General features: G+C 39.9%; 2 protein-coding genes across 5 annotated transcripts in view; one reads left to right on the forward strand and one right to left on the reverse strand.

The window, feature by feature from the left end:
* Positions 1-10: 10 nt before the first annotated feature.
* Positions 11-11119, forward strand: spcs1 (signal peptidase complex subunit 1). Of its 2 annotated transcripts, none has more exons than XM_073072715.1 (4): positions 11-170; positions 3070-3129; positions 3206-3292; positions 10939-11119. In XM_073072715.1, exons 1-4 carry the CDS (start codon positions 135-137, stop codon positions 11053-11055), a joined length of 300 nt encoding a protein of 99 aa, XP_072928816.1. In that variant the 5' UTR covers positions 11-134; the 3' UTR covers positions 11056-11119. The 2 variants fall into 2 exon arrangements, with proteins under 2 accessions (XP_072928816.1, XP_072928817.1); XM_073072716.1 differs by lacking the exon at positions 11-170 and adding an exon at positions 215-256.
* A 7510-nt stretch (positions 11120-18629) lies between these two features.
* nek4 (NIMA-related kinase 4) overlaps positions 18630-22730 on the reverse strand; it is a 63529-nt gene continuing 59428 nt past the window's right edge. For 2 of the 3 annotated variants that reach the window (XM_073072719.1, XM_073072717.1), the window contains 3 exons: positions 19468-19673; positions 19149-19273; positions 18630-19050 (listed from right to left, as the gene is read on the reverse strand). In XM_073072719.1, coding sequence (XP_072928820.1) covers positions 18955-19050; positions 19149-19273; positions 19468-19673 — 427 coding nt within the window. In that variant the 3' untranslated portion in view covers positions 18630-18954. Of the gene's footprint in view, positions 19051-19143; positions 19274-19467; positions 19674-22730 lie in introns of all 3 variants that reach the window. The other variant, XM_073072718.1, reaches the window with a different exon arrangement.

The following is a 22730-nucleotide window of genomic DNA, read 5'->3' on the forward strand; positions in this document are numbered from 1 at the left end:
TAGACTGCTCGTTGCTAAGGTGAGGAGGAGGGTGATGACGTTTCCTTAAGGCGGTCGCGGTGGAGTTCCTGCCCCAGGCTGTGAGTGGGAAAGCGGGAAGAGCTGCTGGGCCGCCGGTGGCAATAGCTCTAAAGATGCTTTCCTACTTGAAGTCGCTGCCGACCCACATGGTGAGGAGGAGTACCAGAAATACGCGAGGTTTGGGCTGCGGGCCGTATCCAGGCTGCGGATGGGCCTTCGGACGTTTGTTTGTGCGGTTGGTTTCAAGCACCGAGTGTGTTTTAAGCCGATATTAAAGCTCTAAACTTGGGGTGGGGAACAGTTTTCTTTAAATATACGTTTAAAAGGAAAGTTGTACAGGGCAGCGGGATTAATAGAAGGTGCCTGAACATTGCTATAAATCCTGTTTAAATTCAGGCTGGCTGCTTTCTGGTAGCTTTAAATTGTCATTAAAGAAATCCAAGTCGAAGATTGGGTTGGGTATTCGCTACAACCACTCAGAATGTGGTAATATACGTATTTCCTCTACCGCTAACATGCGTGGAATTGAACAATGTATCAAAGAGTAGTTTTTTTTTCATGTATTGGTGGTGCTGCATCTTATAGAAACATAGAAAACCTACAACACAACAGGCCCTTCGGCCCACAAAGCTGTGCCAAACATGTCCCTAGCTTAGATATTACTAGGCTTACCCATAGCCCTCTATTTTTCTAAGCTCCATGTACCTATCCAAAAGTCTTAAAAGACCCTATCGTATCCGCTTCCACCACCGTTGCCAGCAGCCCATTCCACGCACTCACCACTCTTGAGTAAAAAAAAACGTACCCTGACATCTCCTTTGTACCTACTCCCCAGTACCTTAAGACTATGCCCTCTCGTGTTAGCCATCTCAGCCCTGGGGTAAAGCCTGACTATCCACACGGTCAATGCCTCTTATTATCTTGTACACCTACTGCGTATGGCTTAGCCAGTCGCACGGGGACGAATCAACAAAATGGCGAGACTGCATAGTTTACAACAGAAAACCGTTCATCTCAAGACATACTCTGCTGAACACTGCAAACAACAGAGCTGCTCCTTCAGTACTTATACGGTTTGCTCTATGCAGAAGTGAAACATTCATTGCATCATAATTTCCCACGTGTAAATGGGTTGCATACTGGAGTCAATTACATGCATTGTGTGAAAGTTAGTCATACAGTGTAGAAACAGCCCCAATGACCCACTGTATCTGTGCAGACCAAGAAGTACCTACCTACTGAATGCTTATATAAATGAAATAAAATGAACCATGGTCCATTTTCTAGTTTTCATCTTTCAGCTACACAGAAAAATAAATGGGGAAAACACCATCAAATTCACGCATGTTGCGTTAATATATAGTCAGCCCTCCTTATCCGCGAGTTCCGTGTGCACGAATTCAACCAATCGAGAATTGGTTCAATTGGTTCACCAATTCAACCAATCGAGAAAACCCGGAAGTGCTCTTACAGCACTTGTTGTTCGAATGTGTACAGACATTTTTTTCTTGTCATTATTCCCTAAACAATGCAGTATAACAACTATTTTACATAGCATTTACATTGTATTATAAGTAATCTAGAGATGATTTAAAGTATATGGAGGATGTGCGTAGGTTACCGTGGATCGGGATCAAAAAAAAAATCGGAAGTTCTCTTACTAAGTAAGTCGGAACAGGTATATCCAGTATTACTTAGCATCAGTTAGTCAAACATTTGTCTTAGTATATAGCATATATTTTACCTTTCTATGCATATAAAACACTTAAGAATGTATGTTTCAGCGCCGGGCTCGGGAAGTTCCTGAGTTCGATCTAGTGACCATTTCTGAGCGCACTCTCCATCCGTGCCTGGTTGATGTGGAGGATCTAAAACCCAAAACTCAATAATTAAACCACTGTGTAGCTAAGTAATAATTGTAGCTTTCATCGGGGCAGGGCCTTTCTCATTTTATCCTTTAAAATTGTTCTGATCGTTGACCGACTGTAGCCTAATGCTTTTCCAATGACCGATGGCGTTTCGCCTCTTTCTAATCACTATTATTTCCACTTTATTTTCAATTGTGATCATGATTATTTTCGTGAACAGAAACACTGCAGATTCAGAGCTTCGCTGCCGGGTCCTAATGTCCACTGCACTGAGACGGGTTAAATAAGGTCTGGGGTTCCGCTGGGTCCTAAGGTGCACTGAATTGATTGATACAAGTTGAATAAGAGACTTGAGCATCCATTGTTTTTGGTATCCGCGAGGGGTCCGGGAACCAATCCCTCGCGGATAAGGAGGGCCAACTGTACTGTTAAACCATACCCACAACACCATAATCTCATGTGAGTTACGTAGTAAACACCCTAATTGAGAACTTTTTTTTAACCAGAAAGCAATCCAGCCATATGGGAATGAACTGAAAGATTTTCTGCATCAAATGGTCATGGGCAGTTGTAATTTTTAAAGCCTTTGGGTTTACGGCAAAAATGAATAATCTGCCCTATTCTCCATTCTCACGTAGACTGAGTGAGATAATGGCCAGAATCGTTTTCACAATGTCATATGACTGTTTGCTGGCAAAAGAACAAGAACAGAAAAATATTTGGTAAAACAGGAGACGGTACAGCATATGAATACAGATTTGTTTTAGGTTTTTGCTAATGTAGACCAGTAAATTAAAAAAAATTATGTCCACCAACTTGATTAGTCCTCAAAAAAGATGTGCTCTAAAAATATGACATTTTAATTTGCATTTTTTTTTCTAAATGAACATGAGAGATAGGATGTTGTTAAACTTTAGTAAATACAATTTGGATTTTATTGTTATAAATACTTTAATACTGTCTATTAAGAACAGTAAAATTTTATTTTAACATAAATATTTAACACATTTTAATGATTTAGCTTAATGTTTAATAGACAATTAAATCTGTCTTTTTGAATTTAGTATTGTGGGACTTTTGTTATGGATTAGTCAAAAGTGTAATATGCAAAGCTTGAATTTTTGAATAATACTAATTAACATGATATTCATTTGCTGATGCATATAACTCTTATTTGTAGGACTATAAGGGACAACAGTTAGCGGAACTAACTTTCCAGCGAGTAATTATTGCATCTGCTGTAAGTATATTTATGAATTGTTAAAGATTATCTTGATTTTTGAGTTGGAAATTACAGTACTTATTTTTTTTAATAGATTATTGGCTTCATTTATGGTTACATAATTGAACAGTTTGGATGGACTGTTTACATAGTTCTGGCTGGTTTTGCCATTTCGTGCTTGGTAAGTTAAATTTTTTCTTGTCAAAATGCTAATTGTAAATTGACTTGGACATTTTAACAATTATGTTATTTGATCTCATAAATGAGCATTTTGGGTTTAGCAAATATGTTTATAATATTTTAGAAACAATTCTGACATGACTGAAATGAACCTTAGAATAAAAGATTTATATTCACAGTTAAAAAAAAATCAGATTAGCAAATGAAAACTCAGTACTTAAAGTTACCTGATTATTATTGCCAAAAGTAACATGCAGCTTTGATACAGTTGTTACGTACCCCGTAACTGGGTCACTTACCAGCAAAGATAGAGAGGTCTGTTGAAGTCTGATGGTACTATTTTTAATGGTATTTATTGATTAAAAATACACAAAAATAACATCAATGCAAACATACAGATAATATACGTCGTCAATACTAAATCTAAAAGCGCGGGTATAATAATAATCAATAAGAAATAGCTCTATCGTTGTCTAGGGGATAATGTATTGTCCGATGGAAATATAAAAGTCACTCAAGTTCATTCAAGCTGCAGGCTGCAGCTTTTGGTTGAAGTCAAGAGAGAGAGTTTAAACTTGCCCATTGCTTTTATGATGTCAATCCTTCGAGAGTTGTTGGGGTTGATTTCTCCTTTGTGTTAGCTAAAGCCGTTCTTCCGTGGCAAGGCCCACCAATTCCGAGGCAAATGGAAAAGGACGCACGTGGACTTTCCACCGGCTTTCGCTATTTCGCTGTTACAGGATTTCTAGCGTTTCTTCTGGTGCGTCTGAGGGGCTGTTCCCACAGACCCTCTTTTATCCCCACTCACGGGGTCTCAGATGTCAATCAGGGTGGAATGATGCCATCCCCCAACCAGCCCACGTTGCCTGAGGGCTTCCACGAAGCACAATACTCAATACACAATTCCGTCTCCAAGAGACAATGGCCGTTTCCCATAGCTTTGTATCGCCGAGGGGCCAAGACATTCCAAATGTCTCTCTCTCATTTCCTGGGTCTCCTGACCTGAATTAATAGCGATCTTGCGATTCTCAAAAAGGAGGGGGCTACTTTGGGACCCTTCGACCCCTCAGAGTTGGGCACAGGCGTAACACAGATCAGTGGTACATTTGATTCTTGTTCAAAGCAGAATTAGTTCAACTCATTTGGCTGCGGGAAGGGAGTTAATTCATTGTGTGCTACTGAATTGCACTGAAGCTTCAGTAAAGCAGGGAAGAAAACTAAACAATATTTGTGTTATATTTCTAAGATTTGATCAACCAGTTCATTTTGGTCTTTTATTGTACTCCTAATCTCTATTACTTTATTTCCTGTCTGAAGACTTCCTTGGGGATTAATTATTAGTTTATAAATTATTTTTGTCATCCAATGTTTAATACCTTGTGTTGGATACCCAGTGGTCCTTTTTGCCTGTGTTAGGCCTATATGTCTCTAAATGTCTTTTAAATATTGAAATTATATTTGCCTGCACTACTTCCTGTAGCAACTCATTGCATATACCTACCACCTTATGTGAAGGAAAACTTGCCCTCCAGTCCCTTTTTAAATTTTCCCCTCCCACCTTAGATACCCTATTGATCCCAAAGGAAATTAGTGTCCCAGTAGTATCACTAGTGCATAGATATACAAATTTTAGAAGTGAGAAAGAATATTAAAAAAAAAATCTCAAACAGTAAAACAAGAGGGTGTCATCACTTCCCTGGCTGTAGGTTGACTCATTATAGAGCCTAAAGGTCAAGGGTAAAAGTGACCTCATAGCACTCTTTGGAGCAGCGCCAGTTGTCTTAGCCCATTACTAAAACTGCTGCTCTGTTCAACCATGCATAGGGTGAGAAACATTGTCCAAAATTGCCAGGGTTTTCTGTAGGGTCTTCTACCACAGCCTCTAATGTGTCCAGTTTGACTCTAGTAACAGTGGCAGCCTTTCTAATCTGTTTATTGAGCCTGTTGGCATCATCCGTGTTGATGCTATTCCCCCGCACACCACCGCATGGAAGATTGTACTGGTGACAACACACTGGTAGAACGTGTGAAGGAGAGGCCTGCATACTCCAAAGGACCTCAGTCTCCTTAGGAAGTGGAGATGACTCTGGCCCTTTTTGTACACAGTCTCTGTGTTGGTGCTCCACTCAAGTCTCACATCCAGGTACTCGGTTGTGGTGGGGACCTACATGTCCTCACCGTCAGTAATAACAGGGAGCAGTGCAGGCTTAGCCTTCCTAAAGTCCATCACCATCTCTTTTGTCTTACTGATGTTGAGCTGCAGATGATTCAGCTTGCACCATTTGACAAAGTCCTCAACCAGGGCCCTGTATTCATCCTCCTGTCCTCACTTTATACACCCCAACTATTGCTGAATCATCAGACAATTTCTGCAGATGACATGACTCGGTGTTGTATCTAAAGTCCGAGGTATACAGGAAAGGCAGGAGTCGATACGGTCCCCTGTGGGGCCCCAGTGTTGCTTATGACCATGTCTGACACACAGCTCTCAAGCCACACAAACTATGGTCTGCCAGTCAGGTAGTCCATTATCCTGGATACAATGGAAGTGCTAACCTTCATTGAATGGAGTTTTTCCCCCAGCAATGAGGGCTGAGTAGTATTGAAGGCACTTGAGAAATCAAAAAACATGATCCTCACGGTGCTACCCTGCTTATTGAAATGGGAGTAGGCTGTGTTCAGCAGATAGATGACAGCATCAACTCCTGTGTGCTCCTGGTAGGCAAACTGCAGGAGATTGAGGCCTTATCTGACCAGGGGTCAGAGGTGAGCCAGGACTAGAGTTTCTTTATGATCTTCACGATGTGTGAGGTCAGGGTCACTGGATGGTGGTCATTCAAGACTTTAAGTTAACCCTACCTGGTTACTGGGACTCCACATGATGTTTTCCACACAGTTGGGACCCTATCCGGGCTGAGACTCAGACTGAAAACGCTCTGGAGCTCTACAGCTGCTCAGCAAACTCCTTCAGGACCTTGGGGTTCACACTATCCGGTCCCAAAGCTTTGCTGTGTTTGAGTTTCCCCAGAGCCCTTCTCACCTGCTTTGTGAAAGTGAGTCCATGGTGAATGAGTTGCTGGAAGTTGGGTGCTGGGGGGCGGGTTGGGGTGAAGTTTGGGACAATAGCAGTTGGTATGTGGAGGCGTGGATGGTAGTTTCAGGGCGAGGGGATCTAAACATTGGTAGCCTGTGTTGTCATCCACGTGTTCTCTGGGGAGGGGAGGCATTGGTGCTGAGGGAGCAGAGGGTATCGGCACCTGGACTAGTGTGCTGAGAGGGATTGTGAACAGGAGGGCAATTGTCAAGCCTATTGAAGGATTGATTTAATTCATTAGCCCATTCATGGCTGTATTTTGAGGCTCTACAGCTAGGCTGATTGAAGTCTGTGATGTTCTTCATGCCTCTCCGTACCTCCGGTGTGCTACTCTGCCCAAGCTTGTTCTCCATCTCTCTCCCCTGTATACCTCTTAGGCCACCTTGATCTTCTGCTTTAGCTCCCTCTGTATATGTTTCAATTCCTCCCTGTCATCTGATCTAAAGGCTTTCTTTGTGGTTAAGAAGAGACTTTAGATCACTGGTGACCCATGGTTTGCTGTTAAGAGAAGCAGTGAACTGTCCTAGATGGTATTACAGTGTACACACAAGTTGAAGGAGCCAATAATGCAATTAGTACATTAATGTCCTCCCCATATAACTCACAATGCACATTCCAGTCAGTAACATCAAAGCAGACCTTCAAGGTCTCAAAGGCCTCAGGAGACAATTTCCTTGCTATCTTGGTGGTAGACCATTTCTGTGCCCTCTAGTTTTAGACTGCACTACTCTGTGGGGAGAAAAGCCTAACCATCAAACTTATCTATATCCCTCATGATTTATAAAACTACCCTCAGCTTTTTTTTTATTCCAGGAAACAGTCCTAGCCTGTCTAATCTGTCCTTGTAGCTCAAACCCTCTACTGCTGTCAACATCCTTGTGTATTTTTGCTATACCCTCTCCAGCTGAATCACATACGTTGACCAGAACTGCACACAATGTTCTGCATGTAATCTCATCAATGTACTATACAGCTGTAATATGTCATCCAATCATAGTGGAGAGTGTCCCAATCTGATGAAGGCAAGCATGCCATGTTCGTTCCTCAATTGATGCCCACTTTCTGTTCTACAAAATATACCAGGCTTTGTAATTTGCTGTGCAAGTCTTGCCCTGGTCAACTTCGCAAAATGCACCTCTTCTCACTTGTCTGAATTTAAATTCCATCTGCCATTCCTATGGCCATTTTCCCTGATGACCTGATCCTGTTTTAACCTTAGACGACCTTCTCCACTGTTCACCACACCACCAGTATCGGTGTTGTTTGCAAATGTACTAATTGTACTACTACATTCTCATCCATGTCATTAATATACATGATAAATAACAGGAGACCCAATATATGTGCTGCAGGCCTCCAATCTGAAAAGCAATTCTCCACTACCACCCTTGGACTCCTTCCGCCAAGCTAATTTTGTATCTCACAAAGTACACTGCAGATGCTGTGGTCAAATCAACACATACAAACAAGCTGGATGAACTCAGCAGGTCGGGCAGCATCTGTTGAAAGGAGCAGTCAACGTTTCGGGCCGAGACCCTTCGTCAGGACTAAAGAAGGGGAAGGGAGGGGGGGGGGGAATACTGGAAGTTGCAGAATTTGATGTTCATACCAAGAGGCTGGACCCTACCCAGACGGTACCCTCCGGATCAAGCATATTATCCTCTGCAACTTCTGCCACCTTCAACAGGACCCCATCACTAAGCACATCTTTCCCTCTCTACCCCTCTCCGCTTTTCGCAGGGATCGTTCCCTCCGTGACTGCCTGGTCCACACATCCCTCCCCACAGATCTCTCACCTGGCACTTATCTCTGCAAGCGTAAGTGCTATACCTGTCCCTACACCTCCTCTCTTACCACCATTCAGGGCCCCAAACAGTCCTTCCAGGTGAGGCAACACTTCACTTGTGAGTCTGTTGGGGTAAATCTATTGCATCCGGTGCTCCCGGTGCAGCCTCCTCTACATCAGCAAGACCCGACGCAGATTGGGGGACTGCTTCGTTAAGCACCTCCGCTCCATCCGTCACAACAGACAGCATCTCCTGGTTGCCACCCACTTCAACTCTCCTTCACATTCCCGTTCGGATATGACCATACATGGCCTCCTGTACTGCCATGATGAGGCCAAACTCAGGTTGGAGGAGCAACACCTCATATACCGTCTGGGTAGTCTCCAGCCCCTTGGTACAAACATCGAATTCTCCAACTTCTGGTAATTCCCTCCCTCTCCCTTCCCCTATCACACTTTCACTCTGCCTCCTCTTCTAGCTGCCTATCACCTCTCATGATTCTGCTTTCTTAGACTACCCATAGTGCTTTCCCCTTACATTCCTCCTTCACCCCTCCTGCCTATCCCCTCCTCCACCCCTTGATCTTTCCTCTGATTGGTTTTTCACCTGCACCTTCCCCCTCCCCCCACCTTTATAGGGCCCCTGCCCCCTCCTTCTTCAGTCCTGACGAAGGGTCTTGGCCCGAAACATTGACTGCTCCTTTCAACGGATGCTGTCCAACCTGCTGAGTTCATCCAGCTTGTTTGTACGTGTTAATTTTGTAGCTACAAACCCCATTTCCAGAAAAGTTGGGATATTTTCCAAAATGCAATAAAAACAAAAATCTGTGATATCTTAACTCACGTGAACCCTTATTTAACTGACAAAAGTACAAAAAAAAAGATTTTCAATAGTTTTACTGACCAACTTAATTGTATTTTGTAAATATACACAAATTTAGAATTTGATGGCTGCAACACACTCAACAAAAATTGGGACAGAGTTAAAATAAGATTGAAAAGTGCACATTCAAGTAACACCGGTTTGGAAGACTCCACATTAAGCAGGCTAATTGGTAGCAGGTGAGGTATCGTGACTGGGTACAAAAGTAGCGTCCATCAAAGGCTCAGTCTTTGCAAGCAAGGATGGGTCGTGGCTCACCCCTTTGTGCCAAAATTCGTGAGAGAATTGTTAGTCAGTTCAAAAGGAACATTTCCCAACGCAAGATTGCAGAGAATTTAGGTCTTTCAACACCTACAGTACATAATATTGTGAAAAGATTCAGAGACATCTCAGTGTGTAAAGGGCAAGGTCGGAAACCACTGTTGAATACGCGTGATCTTCGAGCCCTCAGGCGGCACTGCCTAAGAAGCTGTCATGCTACTGTGACAATTATAGCCACCTGGGCTCGGGAGTACTTCGGAAAACCATTGTCACTTAACACAGTCCGTCGTTGCATCCAGAAATGCCGGTGAGTTCTCTGGGCCCGAGCTCATCTCAGATGGACCGAAAGACTGTGGAACCATGTGCTGTGGTCAGATGAGTCCACATTTCAGCTAGTTTTCGGAAAAAACGGACGTCGAGTTCTCCGTGCCAAAGATGAAAACGACCATCCTGATTGTTATCAGCAAAAGGTGCAAAAGCCAGCATCTGTGATGGTATGGGGGTGCATCAGTGCCCACGGCATGGGTGAGTTGCATGTATGTGAAGGTACCATTGACTCTGAGGCATATAATAGGATTTTAGAGAGACATATGTTGCCATCAAGGCGACGTCTCTTCCCAGGACGTTCATGCTTATTTCAGCAGGACAATGCCAGACCACATTCTGCATGGGCTACAACAGCATGGCTTTGTAGACACAGAGTGCGTGTGCTTGACTGGCCTGCTGCCAGTCTGGATCTATCTCCTATTGAAAATGTATGGCGCATCATGAAGAGGAGAATCAGACAACGGAGACCATGGACTGTTGAGCAGCTGAAGTCTTATATCAAGCAAGAATGGACAAAATTTTCAATTGCAAATCTGCTACAATTAGTATCCTCAGTTCCAAAACGATTAAAAAGTGTTATTAAAAGGAAAGGTGATGTAACACAATAGTAAACATGCCTCTGTCCCAACTTTTGTTGAGTGTGTTGCAGCCATCAAATTCTAAATTTGTGTATATTTACAAAATACAATTAAGTTGGTCAGTAAAACTATTGAAAATCTTTTCTTTGTACTTTTGTCAGTTAAATAAAGGTTCACATGAATTAACATCACAGATTTTTGTTTTTATTGCATTTTGGAAAATATCCCAACTTTTCTGGAAATGGGGTTTGTAATTGACTAACTCACTATAGATTCTCTTTCACATCTGGACCAGTCTGCCATTACCAAGTTCTATGTAGAAAACGTCTCCTGCCCTGCCCTCATTGATTCTCTTGGTTACATTAAAAAAAATCATTCTGTTGTCTTAAAACCTTGCTTATTTTACTCTTCCTCTTCCTTGCCTAGTTGGCTGTTCACATTCAGCTTGATTCCCTTCAGTCTTAAGATGCTGAGGAAAGTACCATGCAGAAGTTTTAAAGGCATCAGTTTTCCTCAACTAATCATAGGAATGAACAACCAAATTAAATGTCTTGTATATTCAAAGATGAATTGGATGCTTGGCATATTTTCACTGTCTATCAGTAGTAAGAAGAGATAAAAGTTCAGCTTTATATTAATCAGTTGCTAATTTTTGCTAACAGTGCAGTCCAAAAATTGGCACTGTCATTGGTTAACTGTAATTTTTACATTTTTTCAGCTAACACTCCCTCCATGGCCTATGTATCGTAAAAACCCATTGAATTGGCAGCCAGCAGTGGAGCCTGAGGAGAAGAAGGCAATTGAGTCTGTCAAGAAGCCTAAAAAGCATAAATAATATCACATCAAGAGCACATTGTTGGCTTTACTTTCATTGCTAAATAAAGTTTGTTGAATCAAAATGTACTGTTTTGTAGTTTGGTTCATTTGTAAGAACATGTGAGACCTCTAAACTAAGACTATTTTCTTTGAATTTTGGTTAAATAAATTATCTAATTAGTAATGCAACTTAGCTCGACCATTGCAGATACCTTATCCCTGCTGTAACATGACAGTTTGAGGACAAAATTGAATTTGACTGTTAAATGACACTGTTACATGTTTAAACAGCTATAGAAGCAGATCTCGGGTCCTCTACCAGAAGCCTGGAGCTTGAGGATCTGGCACAGTATCCTTGCTGTTTCTAGTAGTGCACTGCTGTTCTGGACTGAGATCTCAGATGTTGTTCCTGGGGTTTGTTGGAGCCACTCCCAGTCCAAGTGTCACAGCCCCAAGTGCTCCTTACTCTGACCTTTCTATCTGCTCTTTCAAGCACTGGTATTTCTCCAGCTTCTTGTATTCTTTCTCTATAACAAAGCAGACTCCCTTGGCCTACTCCTGCCTGTTAATTATGTTGAAGGAGCATGAAAAGATTTTGGGCAATGATGTTCTCTAGATTGCCTACTAGATAGTGAGCAATATTGTATGAATAATCTTCAGTTGGATTAACTAACAGTGGACAGAAATCTCTTAACACGTCCTGGTTGGGTTGGAAAAAAATATAATTTCTTGCCTCTAAAAGGCTCATCTAATGTTTCAGACTAGATAATTTGATTCGCCTCTCTGCTAAATGGCATTAATGCAAATTGCTGCTCCATCTATGTACACTAGTCAGTGAGCTCTGATATTTAAGAGAGTTTAGAAAGGTCCTCAGTAGCCACATTCCATTAGTTGGAGAGTAGCTCCCCAAATTAAAATGGTTTCATTCCTCCTTGAAGCAATTCCAAAGAACAGCTCAAATAATCCGTGGGGTTGAAATGAATATTAGTGATGTGGGAGGTAATGGATAGTAATGCAGATATCTCTCCTTTTCCCATTCCATTCTCACATCAGTACTGAGATGTCCTCATTTTTTTTAATGTTATTAAGACACTCACCTTGTCTCTATTTCATGCATTTTTGCTTTTATCCTTTTATTCTAGCCAGAACAAGCATCGTGTTCACATTCTCATCCTCAATTCAATAAATACAGATTCCACCATCAGATAACACCTCTCTAACTTTCAGCATCTCAAACCTCCCTCCTGATGGTATTTTCCCTTGAGAACCCTTCCCAGATATTCAAATAATCCTTCCAAGGTGAAGCGACAATTCATCAGAACTTCCAGACTAGTATAATACATTTGATGCAGATGTAGCCTCTGCTATATTGATGCAGATTGAATGAGCACTTTGCAAAACACCTGTTTGATTTACATTGGTGATCCTGAACTTCCAATTATCCCTCACTTTTTCTCCAATCTTTTAGGCAACCAATTCCTCCAGTGCTCTCTTCCCACATGCACTCTGCTTTCTTCTCCCTTTGTTCACCTTTCCTATCTAGTTCCTGCCATCATTTTCACTCTGGTTCCATCTATTACCAATCACTATTCTACCCTGGCCTTATTCTGGTATAGGCAAGCAAACTTTCCTATTCCCTTTCCATCCCAATGCAGGACTTGTGCATTGGTATTGTGTGTTGTAGTGGTGTTCTGCAGGGGTCGGTGTTGGGGCCTCTTTTTACACTGTATATTGATGATTTAGATTATGGATTAAATGGTTTTGTGGCTAAGTTTGTGGATGACACCAAGATAGGTGGAGGAGCAGGAAGTGTTGAAGAAACGGAAAGGTTGTAGAGAGACTTGGTCAGTTTAGGAGAGTGGGCAAAGAAATGGCAGATGAGATATAATGTTGAGAAATGTACGGTTGTACATTTTGGAAGAAGAAACAATCGGGCAGATTATTATTTAGATGGGGAGAAAATTCAAAATCGGAAGTGCAAAGGGACTTGAAGGTCCTAGTGCAGGATACCCTAAATGTTAACCACCAAGTTGGATTGACAGTAAGGAAAGCGAATGCCATGTTGCCATTCATTTCAAGAGGAATAGTGTATAAGAGTAAGGAGGTGTTGATGAGGCTCAATGGGGCACTGGTGAGACCCCATTTGGAATACTGTGTGCAGTTTTGGGCCCCCTATCTTAGAAAGGATGTGCTGATGTTGGAGAAAGTTTAGAGAAGATTCACGAGGATGATTCCTGGAATGCAGGGACTAACATATGAGGAGCATTTGTTGGCTCTTGGATTGTATTCATTAAGAGTATAGAAGAATGAGAGGGGATCTCATAGAAACATTTTGAATGTTGAAAGGGTTGGACAGAGTAGATGTGGAAAGGCTGTTTCCCTTGGTGGGTGAGTCCAGGACAAGAGGTCACAGTCTTAGAATTAGAGGATACCCATTTAAAACTAAAATGAGGAGACATTTTTTAAGCCAGAGGGTCGTGGATTTATGGAATTCGTTGCCACATACAGCAGTGGAGGCCCAATCATTGAGGGTTTTTAAGGAGGAGATTGACAGGTATCTAATTAGTCCGGGTATCAAGGGATATGGGAAAAAAGCCGGAAATTGGAACTAGACGGGAGAATAGCTCATGGTGGAGAGGCGGGGCAGACTAGATGGGCCGAATGGCCTACTTTTGCTCCTTTGTCTTGTGATCTTGTGACTTTGACCCTAAAGGTATTGCTTGAACTGAGTTTTTCAAATATTTTTAATCCATATTCCAGCAGCTATAGTTTCTTTTGTCTGCAATAGAGTCCTCCCAGTTCTTGAGAGGATGATCTATCGTAGCTAACATGAGAAAGACACCAAAAGTTCTCATGTCAACACCCCAATCCAGGCATTCTATTTTCAAAACTATCATTTATATAAATGCAGTTTAGAGAAAGTTAAAAATGTAACCTCATGACGAGCAAAAAAAATGCAGTGGATTGCAGTTAAATGGGACACATAAGGAGCAGTGTATTTTGGCCCAATTAGCCAAAGTTTCATGGAAATAAGTAATATGACATAAAATGACAAACTGAGTAAGAAATTGTTTTAAACAATATACAGAACAAACTAGAACACTGCCAATTGTACTACAGTCTGATGAAGGGTCTTGGTCTGAAACATTAACTGTACTCTTCCATAGATGCTGCCTGGCCTGCAGAGTTCCTATAGCACTTTGTGTTTGTGTGTGTGTGTGTGTTGCTTGGATTTCCAGCATCTGCAGATATTCTCGTTTGTGAGCTCCCAATAGTTATTAGTGCAGGAATTAATTCAATATACACTGCATTGTTCTTTTGATTGACTGTAAATGAACAAAATCAGCGTAGCCACCTAGTGCAGATAATGAACTGCCTTCGTACAATGCTGTTGACAAATGAATCCTCCAAATCTTCATTTTCATTCTAACATTCAAGATGATTGTTGATACCTTCAAATTCTTTGTAGTTTCTAACATGTTGAAGTAGTTTCATTTTAACTTCTGGCCATTTTTGGCATCTACAAGCCTGAATGTTTGAAACTGCAGTGAACAAAGCATTTGGAATTGTCTTACTGTTTATTTCTTGCTAACTATTAGTGACAAAAATCACTGCTTTTTGAATGCAAACATGAGCAACTGACACCATTTAAAAACTGTTAGCTCATAGTAGGATATAGTGTCTAACGGACACACAAGTGTGCACGACTGATGCTTGTTAGAACCTGTTCAGCAACAGTCTCCTGCCCCAATTATGTAGCAGTGTCCGAAATAAGCAGCTGTCCCGATTAACCTATAGCCCAATTAACTGGAATCCACTGTATATATCATTTTGCTGCTTACGTCAAATATAGTTTTCTTCAACTACCCAAAGTTCATTATTATACACTCTAAATGTAGTGCAAGAAATACAGTGCCTATAAAAAGTATCCACCACCCTTGGAAGTTTTCATGCTTCATTGTTTTATAACATTGAATCACAGTGGATTTAATTTGGCTTTTTTTGACACGGAATAACAGAAAAAGCCTATTTTGTGTCAAAGTGAAAACATCTCTACAAGATGATTAAATTAATATATAAAACACAAAATAATTGATTGCATAAGTATTCACCCCCTTTAATATGACACACCAAAGCATCACTGGGGCAGCCAATTGGTTTTAGAAGTCACATAATTATTTAAATTGAGATCACCTATGTACAGTCAAGGTGTTGCAATTGACTGTAGTGAAAATACACCTGGATCTGGAAGGTCCAACTGCTGGTGAGTCAGTATCCTGGCAAAAACTACACCACGAAGACAAAAGAACACTCCAAACAACTCTGTGAAAAGGTTATTGAAAAGTACAAGTCAGGAGAGGGATAAAAAAAAAATTTCAGTCACTCTCTTTTGGAGTACAGTTAAGTCCATAATCAAGAAATGGAAAGAATATGGCACAGCTGTAAATCTGCATAGAGCAGGCTGTCCTCAGAAACTGAGTGACCATGCGAGAAGGGCACTAGTGAGTGAGGCCTCCAAAAGACCTTTGACAACTGCAGGAGTTACAAGCTTCAGCAGTTGAGATGGAAGAGACTGCACCTACAACAACAATTGCCTGGGTGCTTCACCAGTTTCAGCTTTATGGGAAAGTGGCAAAGAGCAAGCCACTGTTAGAAAAAGAAACTTACAGCTAGAGTTTACCAGAAGACTCTGAAGTCAGCTGGAAGAAGGTTCTATGGTCTGATGAACCAAAATTGAACTTTTTGACCATCAGATTAAACGCTATGTTTGGTGTAAACCAAACACTGCACATCATCAAAAACACACCATCCTACCCTGAAGCAAAGACAATAGGTGCAGGAGTAGGCCATTCGGCCCTCTGAGCCATCACCACCATTCAATGTGATCATGGCTGACTATCCACAATCAGTACCCCGTTCCTTCCTTCTCCCCATATCCTTTGACTCTGCTATCTTTAAGAGCTTTATCTAACTCTTTCGTGAAAGCATCCAGAGAACTGGCCTCCACTGCCTTCTGAGGCAGAGCATTCCATAGATCCACAACTCTCTGGGTGAAAAAGTTTTTCCTCAACTCTGTTCTAAGTGGCCTACCCCTTATTCTTAAACTGTGGCCTCTGATTCTGGACTCCCCCAACATCAGGAACATGTTTCCTGCCTCTAGCGTGTCCAATCCCTTAATAATCTTATATGTTTCAATCAGATCCCCTCTCATCAGTTTGCAAGAGAACTGCGAAATGAGAGAAGGTTTGTTTTCCAGCAAGACAAGGACCCCAAGCATAAAACCAAAGCTACACAGGAATGGCTTAAAAACAACAAAGTTAATGTCCTGGAGTGGCCATGGTGGAGTCCAGACCTCAATCCAATTGAGAATGAGAGGCTGGACTTGAAAAGAGCTGTTCACTCACAATCCTCTTGCAATCTGACAGAGCTTAAGCAGTTTCGGAAAGAAGAATGGGGAAAAATGTCCAGATGTGCAAAGCTTTTAGAGACCTATCCACACAGACTCAGGGCTGTAATTGCTGCTAAAGGTGTATCTACTAAATACTGACTTGAACGGAGTGAGCAATTATGCAATCCATTATTTTGTTTAATAATTGTAATAAATTTAGACCAATTTGCAGAAATTTTTCACATGATAGTCTTTTCTGTTAATCAGTGTAAAAAAAAAGCCAAACTAAATCCACTGTAATTAAATGTTGTAAAACAAAAAAAAATGTAAACTTCCAAGGAGGGTGAACTTTTTTTTATAGACACTATATAAATGCACACACATTAGTATAACTTTCATTTTACCTTGATTAATGAACAAGAGATTCAAACAAAGCAATACATTAGAGCAATGGTGATTGACATTATATAAATCAGTGACAACGTAACAATCCTAAACAAAAAAAGATAAATTCTAAAATGATAAACATTGTTTTATATAACTCAATTACATTTCAAGATTAAATCAATGATAGCTAATTCCCAGCTATCCTTTAGAATTAAAATTTAGATTAAATACAAAATTTGTAAAGTTACTCTGAATATCAATATCACTTCTTAGTCAGGCCACTATATGGTTTTAGGTTTTATATTTTGAATTTTGATAATACTTTTCCTGTACTGTTATTCATATGGTCTTTCCTTACTTCCTAACTTTGTGCACTCCTGAATATTCAGGTTTATAAAACTCAAAATAAGTACCCAAATCTTTGTCAAATTTATTTAAAAATTTTTTTAAAATCCATTCTAAGCCTACTTTCAGGAATCAGTAAAGGATAGCTGGGAACAGAAACCTGAACTTCCTTTTTATATGCTAATAGATTTTGTTGTATAATTTTTTTCTGTTCTCCAGTCACTGAACTAAAACTGAGATCATTATTAGATAAGAGACAAGCTAAGTGTGGAATATTATGGTTTGTAGAAAATCCACAGATGACATTTTTATTTACTTTGGATAGTGTACATTGTATTTTTAGTTTTCTTATAAATATTGCAGTAACATTTACAAATCTAATCTACTTTGACTGTTAAGATTAAGTTTAGTGCAAGTAACAGCAACAAAATTTTAAAATTATTTGTAATTTTGTAAAAGATCAATTTATATTTACAAACTTTGTATTTGTTAAATAATACAATGCAAATGCACACATCACAGTTGTTTTAATTGGAATTGAAACTTTCTGAAAATGGTTTCTTTTTTCTCCTCTTCACTTCCTTTTCTGAGTTCTTCAATACGTAACATTCATATGATTTCACCAAGGCAATGTATGCAGATACAGTGAATTTTGGTTTACTTTGAGCAAATCAAGCTCGTATGGCAGATTTTTATATTATTACAGGATTTCTACAGAAAACTTTCTCCACCTGCTCTTTGTGCACACTCTGCCTGGTCAGGTACAGAATCTGTAATGTGAAGTTAACTCATTACAGGCTAAGTTAACTAATTAATGTCAAAAAACTCTAAAAGTAGCTTCCTTCCTCCAGTCTAGGAAAGGAAAATATTCAGTTATGATTTTTACTAACCAAACTGACCTAACCAAAGTGAGAATCTGTTCATTGTGGAAACACATGACAGTGCAGATGCTGGAAATACAAAGTAAAATACACTGATAAAGGGTGCAGGCCCAAAACATTGGCTATTCATTTCTTCCCATATATGCTGACTGACTTTCTGAATTCTTCCAGCATTTTGTGTGCAATGTAGCCCCTCCCCCACACCCTTAGACACTATTGTGAACCATGAGAGGGCTGAGACTACCCCAGTAGAGATTTTAAAGCAATGCATAGTAAAAGAGTAAATTAAGGGAGTAAACTATGGGAATACAAACCAATTTTTTTTTTAAAAAAACAGGAGAACAGAAGTTCTGGATTTGGTTAAAAAAAAACTTTTCTTAAATCACATAGTAAAACATTAAGTGGTCTGGTTAAAACTAGACAATTATCAACAATAGCAATTGTCTCAACTAACCAATGAAAAATTAGCACATCAATGTACAACATATTTAGACCCATAAGTCACATTCATTTAAGATAACAAGGCTAAAAGTATATTAAAATCATGATAGCTAACGCTTACCTAAAATATACTAAAATATACCTCAACAATGCCAATTAATGTTTGTTTAATTTTATCTAATTACTATTTTACAAATAACTATGAGTTGATAGAAAAGATATGATACATCTTTAATTTTAATCCAAAACTGAAAGTCATTTTGGCTCAGCACATTTGTCCATTCCTTCGTAATCAACTGTGTAATTTATTTGTCATTAATTGCATGGAACAAAGTTAAAAGAAATCTTGGATTTGCCACTACACATTCAAACATCTGGGCTTTCCATATGTGATGGCCAAGCTTTAAGTTATCAGTGTCTGTAAATAGGCACTTATATTAATCTAACCCATTCAATTGCTTTGGATGTTGCTCAGTCAAAAATTGGAATTGTCTTCAAAGAACTTCAGCTGTTTGACCTTCATACTGTAATTCTGGTACAGTTCTTCACCCATTTCTTCTTGCAGACTTTCCTAAAACAGTTATATAAATCAAACCAATGATAAGCAATAAGATACTAATTCTCAAAGCAAACCAATTATTCAATACAAGTAAAACATGAGGACCTTACTTCTCTCCTGGCTTCATTATCATCTTCCATAATATTATACACTTTTTCTAAAAGCTTCACTCCTAATCCTTTTAGAACGTCAATCCTTAATGCTTCAATTGTCCTTTTAATTTTGGATGGAACCTCTAAACAAACAATAAACAAAAAGGAGCTTATTAATACAGGTGTGAATATGCTTCAGCAATTTGACATGAGGTTGCAAGTTTAAAATTATTTGCATCTCAATCTCTAAGATTGCTTAAAATTTAAAATAGCTAATTCAATTATGGAACAAAGATTATTCCAAATATATAAGTGTATTTTCCTGGTTATTACAGACCTGTTGGAAAGTCATTGAAACAGAAATCCTCTGGCTCTTCTTCAGATTTCCCATGAAGGATCAGAGTGTCTCTATATTTTCGTTGCAGTTTGAATTCTGGTGTTCGTGCAGGAAATGGATTCTCTTCATTGGCATCTTTTGAATCCCTCTTTAGTGTTTGAGTCATCAATTTTACAAGATCATGGATTTCACTGGAATCAGGTTTCCTAAAAGATAATTAAGGAATACTGGGAAGTTAGAGCATTGGGGAGCTTTTAAAAACCAACAGAGGGCAACTAATAAAGCCATAGGGAGAGAAAAAATTAAATATGTATGTAAGCTGGCCAATACTATTAAAGAGGATACCAAAAGTTTTTTCAAATATATGAAGTGTAAAAGAGAGGCAAGAGTGGGTATCAGACTGATGGAAAATGTTGCTTGAGAGGAAGTAAAGGGGAACAAAGGATTGACGGATGAACTTAGTATTTTGCACCAGTCTTCACCATGGAAGACATGAGCAGCTTTGTTTTTGGCCACAACTAAGGAAAGACATGCTGGTTTTGGAGAGGGTCCACAGGAGCTTCACGAGAATTATTCCAGGAATAAAAGGGTTAACATATGAGGGCTGTTTGATGGCTCTGGACCTTTAATTGTTGGAATTTAGAAGAATGAGGGGTGTGGGGAGGATCTCATTGAAATCTATCGAATGGTGAAAGCCCTGAAGGAGTGGATGTAGGTATTTCCTATGGTGGGAAAGCAACACCAGAGGGCATATAGAGGGACGTTCATTTACAACAGAGATGAGGAAGAATTTCTTTAGCCAGAAAGTAGTAAATCTGTGGAATTCATTGCCACAGGCATCTGTGGTGGCCAAGTCATTGGGTATATTTGAAGAGTAGGTTGATAGGTTCTTGATTATTCAGTGTCAAAGGTTTATGGGGAGAAGTCAGAGAATGGAATTGAGCAGGATAATAAGTCATCCATGATGGAATAGCTGAATAGACTAGATGGAGCGAATGGTCTAATTCTATACCTATATCTTACGTTCTTCATGGGATAGTGTGTGAGGGAGGATAGGCAGGTGATAGAGAAGGGGAGCGCTCAGATCCAAGATATAGGGGAGAATGAAGAAAAAGAAGATAGTAAAGTTGTTTGCACCGTTAGGGATAAACAGAGAGTAAGAGGTGGAGAATTTCTTGAATACATTTATTTTAATGCTGATTGATACCTGGAAATATGATGTTGTAGCTATTAGTGAAACATGGTTGCAGGAGGGGTGTGATTGGCAACTAAATATTCCTGGATTTTATTGCTTCAGGTGTGATAGAATCGGAGGGACAAGAGGGGGAGGTGTTGCATTGCTTGTCAGAGAAAATATTACAGCGGTGCTTTGGCAGGATAGATTAAAGGGCTCGTCTAGGGAGACTTTTGGTGGAATTGAGGAATGGGAAAGGTGTAGTAACACTTATAGAGGTGTATTATAGACCACCTAGTGGGGAGCGAGAATTGGAGGAGCAAATTTGTAAGGCGATACCAGGTATTTGTAGTAAGCACAGGGTTGTGATTGTGGGAGATTTTAATTTTCCACACATAGACTGGGAAGCCCATTCTGTAAAAGGGCTGGATGGTTTGGATTTTGTAAAATGTGTGCAGGATAGTTTTTTGCAGCAATACATAGAGGTACCAACTAGAGAAGGGGCAGTGTTGGATCTCCTGTTAGGGAATGAGATAGGTCAGGTGACGGAGGTATGTGTTGTAGAGCACTTCGGGTCCAGTGATCAAAATGCCATTAGTTTCAATATAACTATGGAGAAGGATTGGTCTGGACCCAGGGTTGAAATTTTTGATTGGAGAAAGGCTAACTTTGAGGAGATGCAAAAGGATTTAGGAGGAGTGGATTGGGACAATTTGTTTTATGGGAAGGATGTAATAGAGAAATGGAGGTCATTTAAAGGTGAAATTTTGAGGGTACAGAACCTTTATGTTCCTGTTAGGTTGAAAGGAAAGGTTAAAAGTTTGAGAGAGCCATGGTTTTCAAGGGATATTGGAAACTTGGTTAGGAAAAAGAGAGATATCTACAATAAATATAGGCAGCATGGAGTAAATGAGGTGCTCGAGGAATATAAAGAATGTAGGAAGAATCTTAAGAAAGAAATTAGAAAAGCTAAAAGAAGATATGAGGTTGCTTTGGCAAGTAAGGTGAAAATAAATCCAAAGGGTTTCTACAGTTATATTAATAGCAAAAGGATAGTGAGGGATAAAATTGGTCCCTTAGAGAATCAGAGTGGACAGCTGTGTGTGGAGCTGAAAGAGATGGGGGAGATTTTGAACAATTTCTTTTCTTCGGTATTCAGTAAGGAGAAACATACTGAATTGTGTAAGGTAAGGGAAACAAGTAGGGTAGTTCTGGAAACTATAATGATTAAAGAAGAGGAAGTACTGGCGCTTTTAAAGAATATAAAAGTGGATAAGTCTCCGGGTCCTGACAGGATATTCCCTAGGACCTCGAGGGAAGTTAGTGTAGAAATAGCAGGGGCTCTGACAGAAATATTTCAAATGTCATTAGAAACGGGGATGTTGCTGGAGGATTGGCATATTGCTCATGTGGTTCCATTGTTTAAAAAGGGTTCTAAGAGTAAACCTAGCAATTATTGGCCTGTAAGTTTCACGTCAGAGGTGGGTAAATTAATGGAAAGTATTCTCAGAGATGGTATATATAATTATCTGGATAGACAGGGTCTGATTAGGAACAGTCAGCATGGATTTGTGCATGGAAGGTCATGTTTGACAAATCTTATTGAATTTTTTGAAGAGGTTACTAGGAAAGTTGACGAGGATAAAGCAGTGGATGTTGTCTATATGGACTTCAGACAAGGTTTCACACGGAAGGTTAGTTAGAAAGGTTCAATCGTTAGGTATTGATATTGAAGGATCTGTTATGGATTCAACAGTGGCTGGATGGGAGATGACAGAGAGTGGTGGTGGATAACTGTTTGTCAGGTTGGAGGCTGGTGACTAGTGGTGTGCCTCAGGGATCTGTACTGGGTCCAATGTTGTTTGTCATATACATTAATGATCTGGATGATGGGGTGGTAAATTGGATTAGTAAGTATGCAGATGATATTAAGATAGTTGACATTGTGCATAATGAAGTAGGTTTTCAAAGCTTGCAGAGAGATTTATGCCAGTTAGAAGAGTGGGCTGAAAGATGGCAAATGGAGTTTAATGCTGATAAGTGTGAGGTCCTATATTTTGGTAGGACTAATCAGAATAGGACATACATG

Source organism: Hemitrygon akajei, chromosome 19, assembly GCF_048418815.1.
Source record: "Hemitrygon akajei chromosome 19, sHemAka1.3, whole genome shotgun sequence".
Classification (NCBI taxonomy): domain Eukaryota; kingdom Metazoa; phylum Chordata; class Chondrichthyes; order Myliobatiformes; family Dasyatidae; genus Hemitrygon; species Hemitrygon akajei.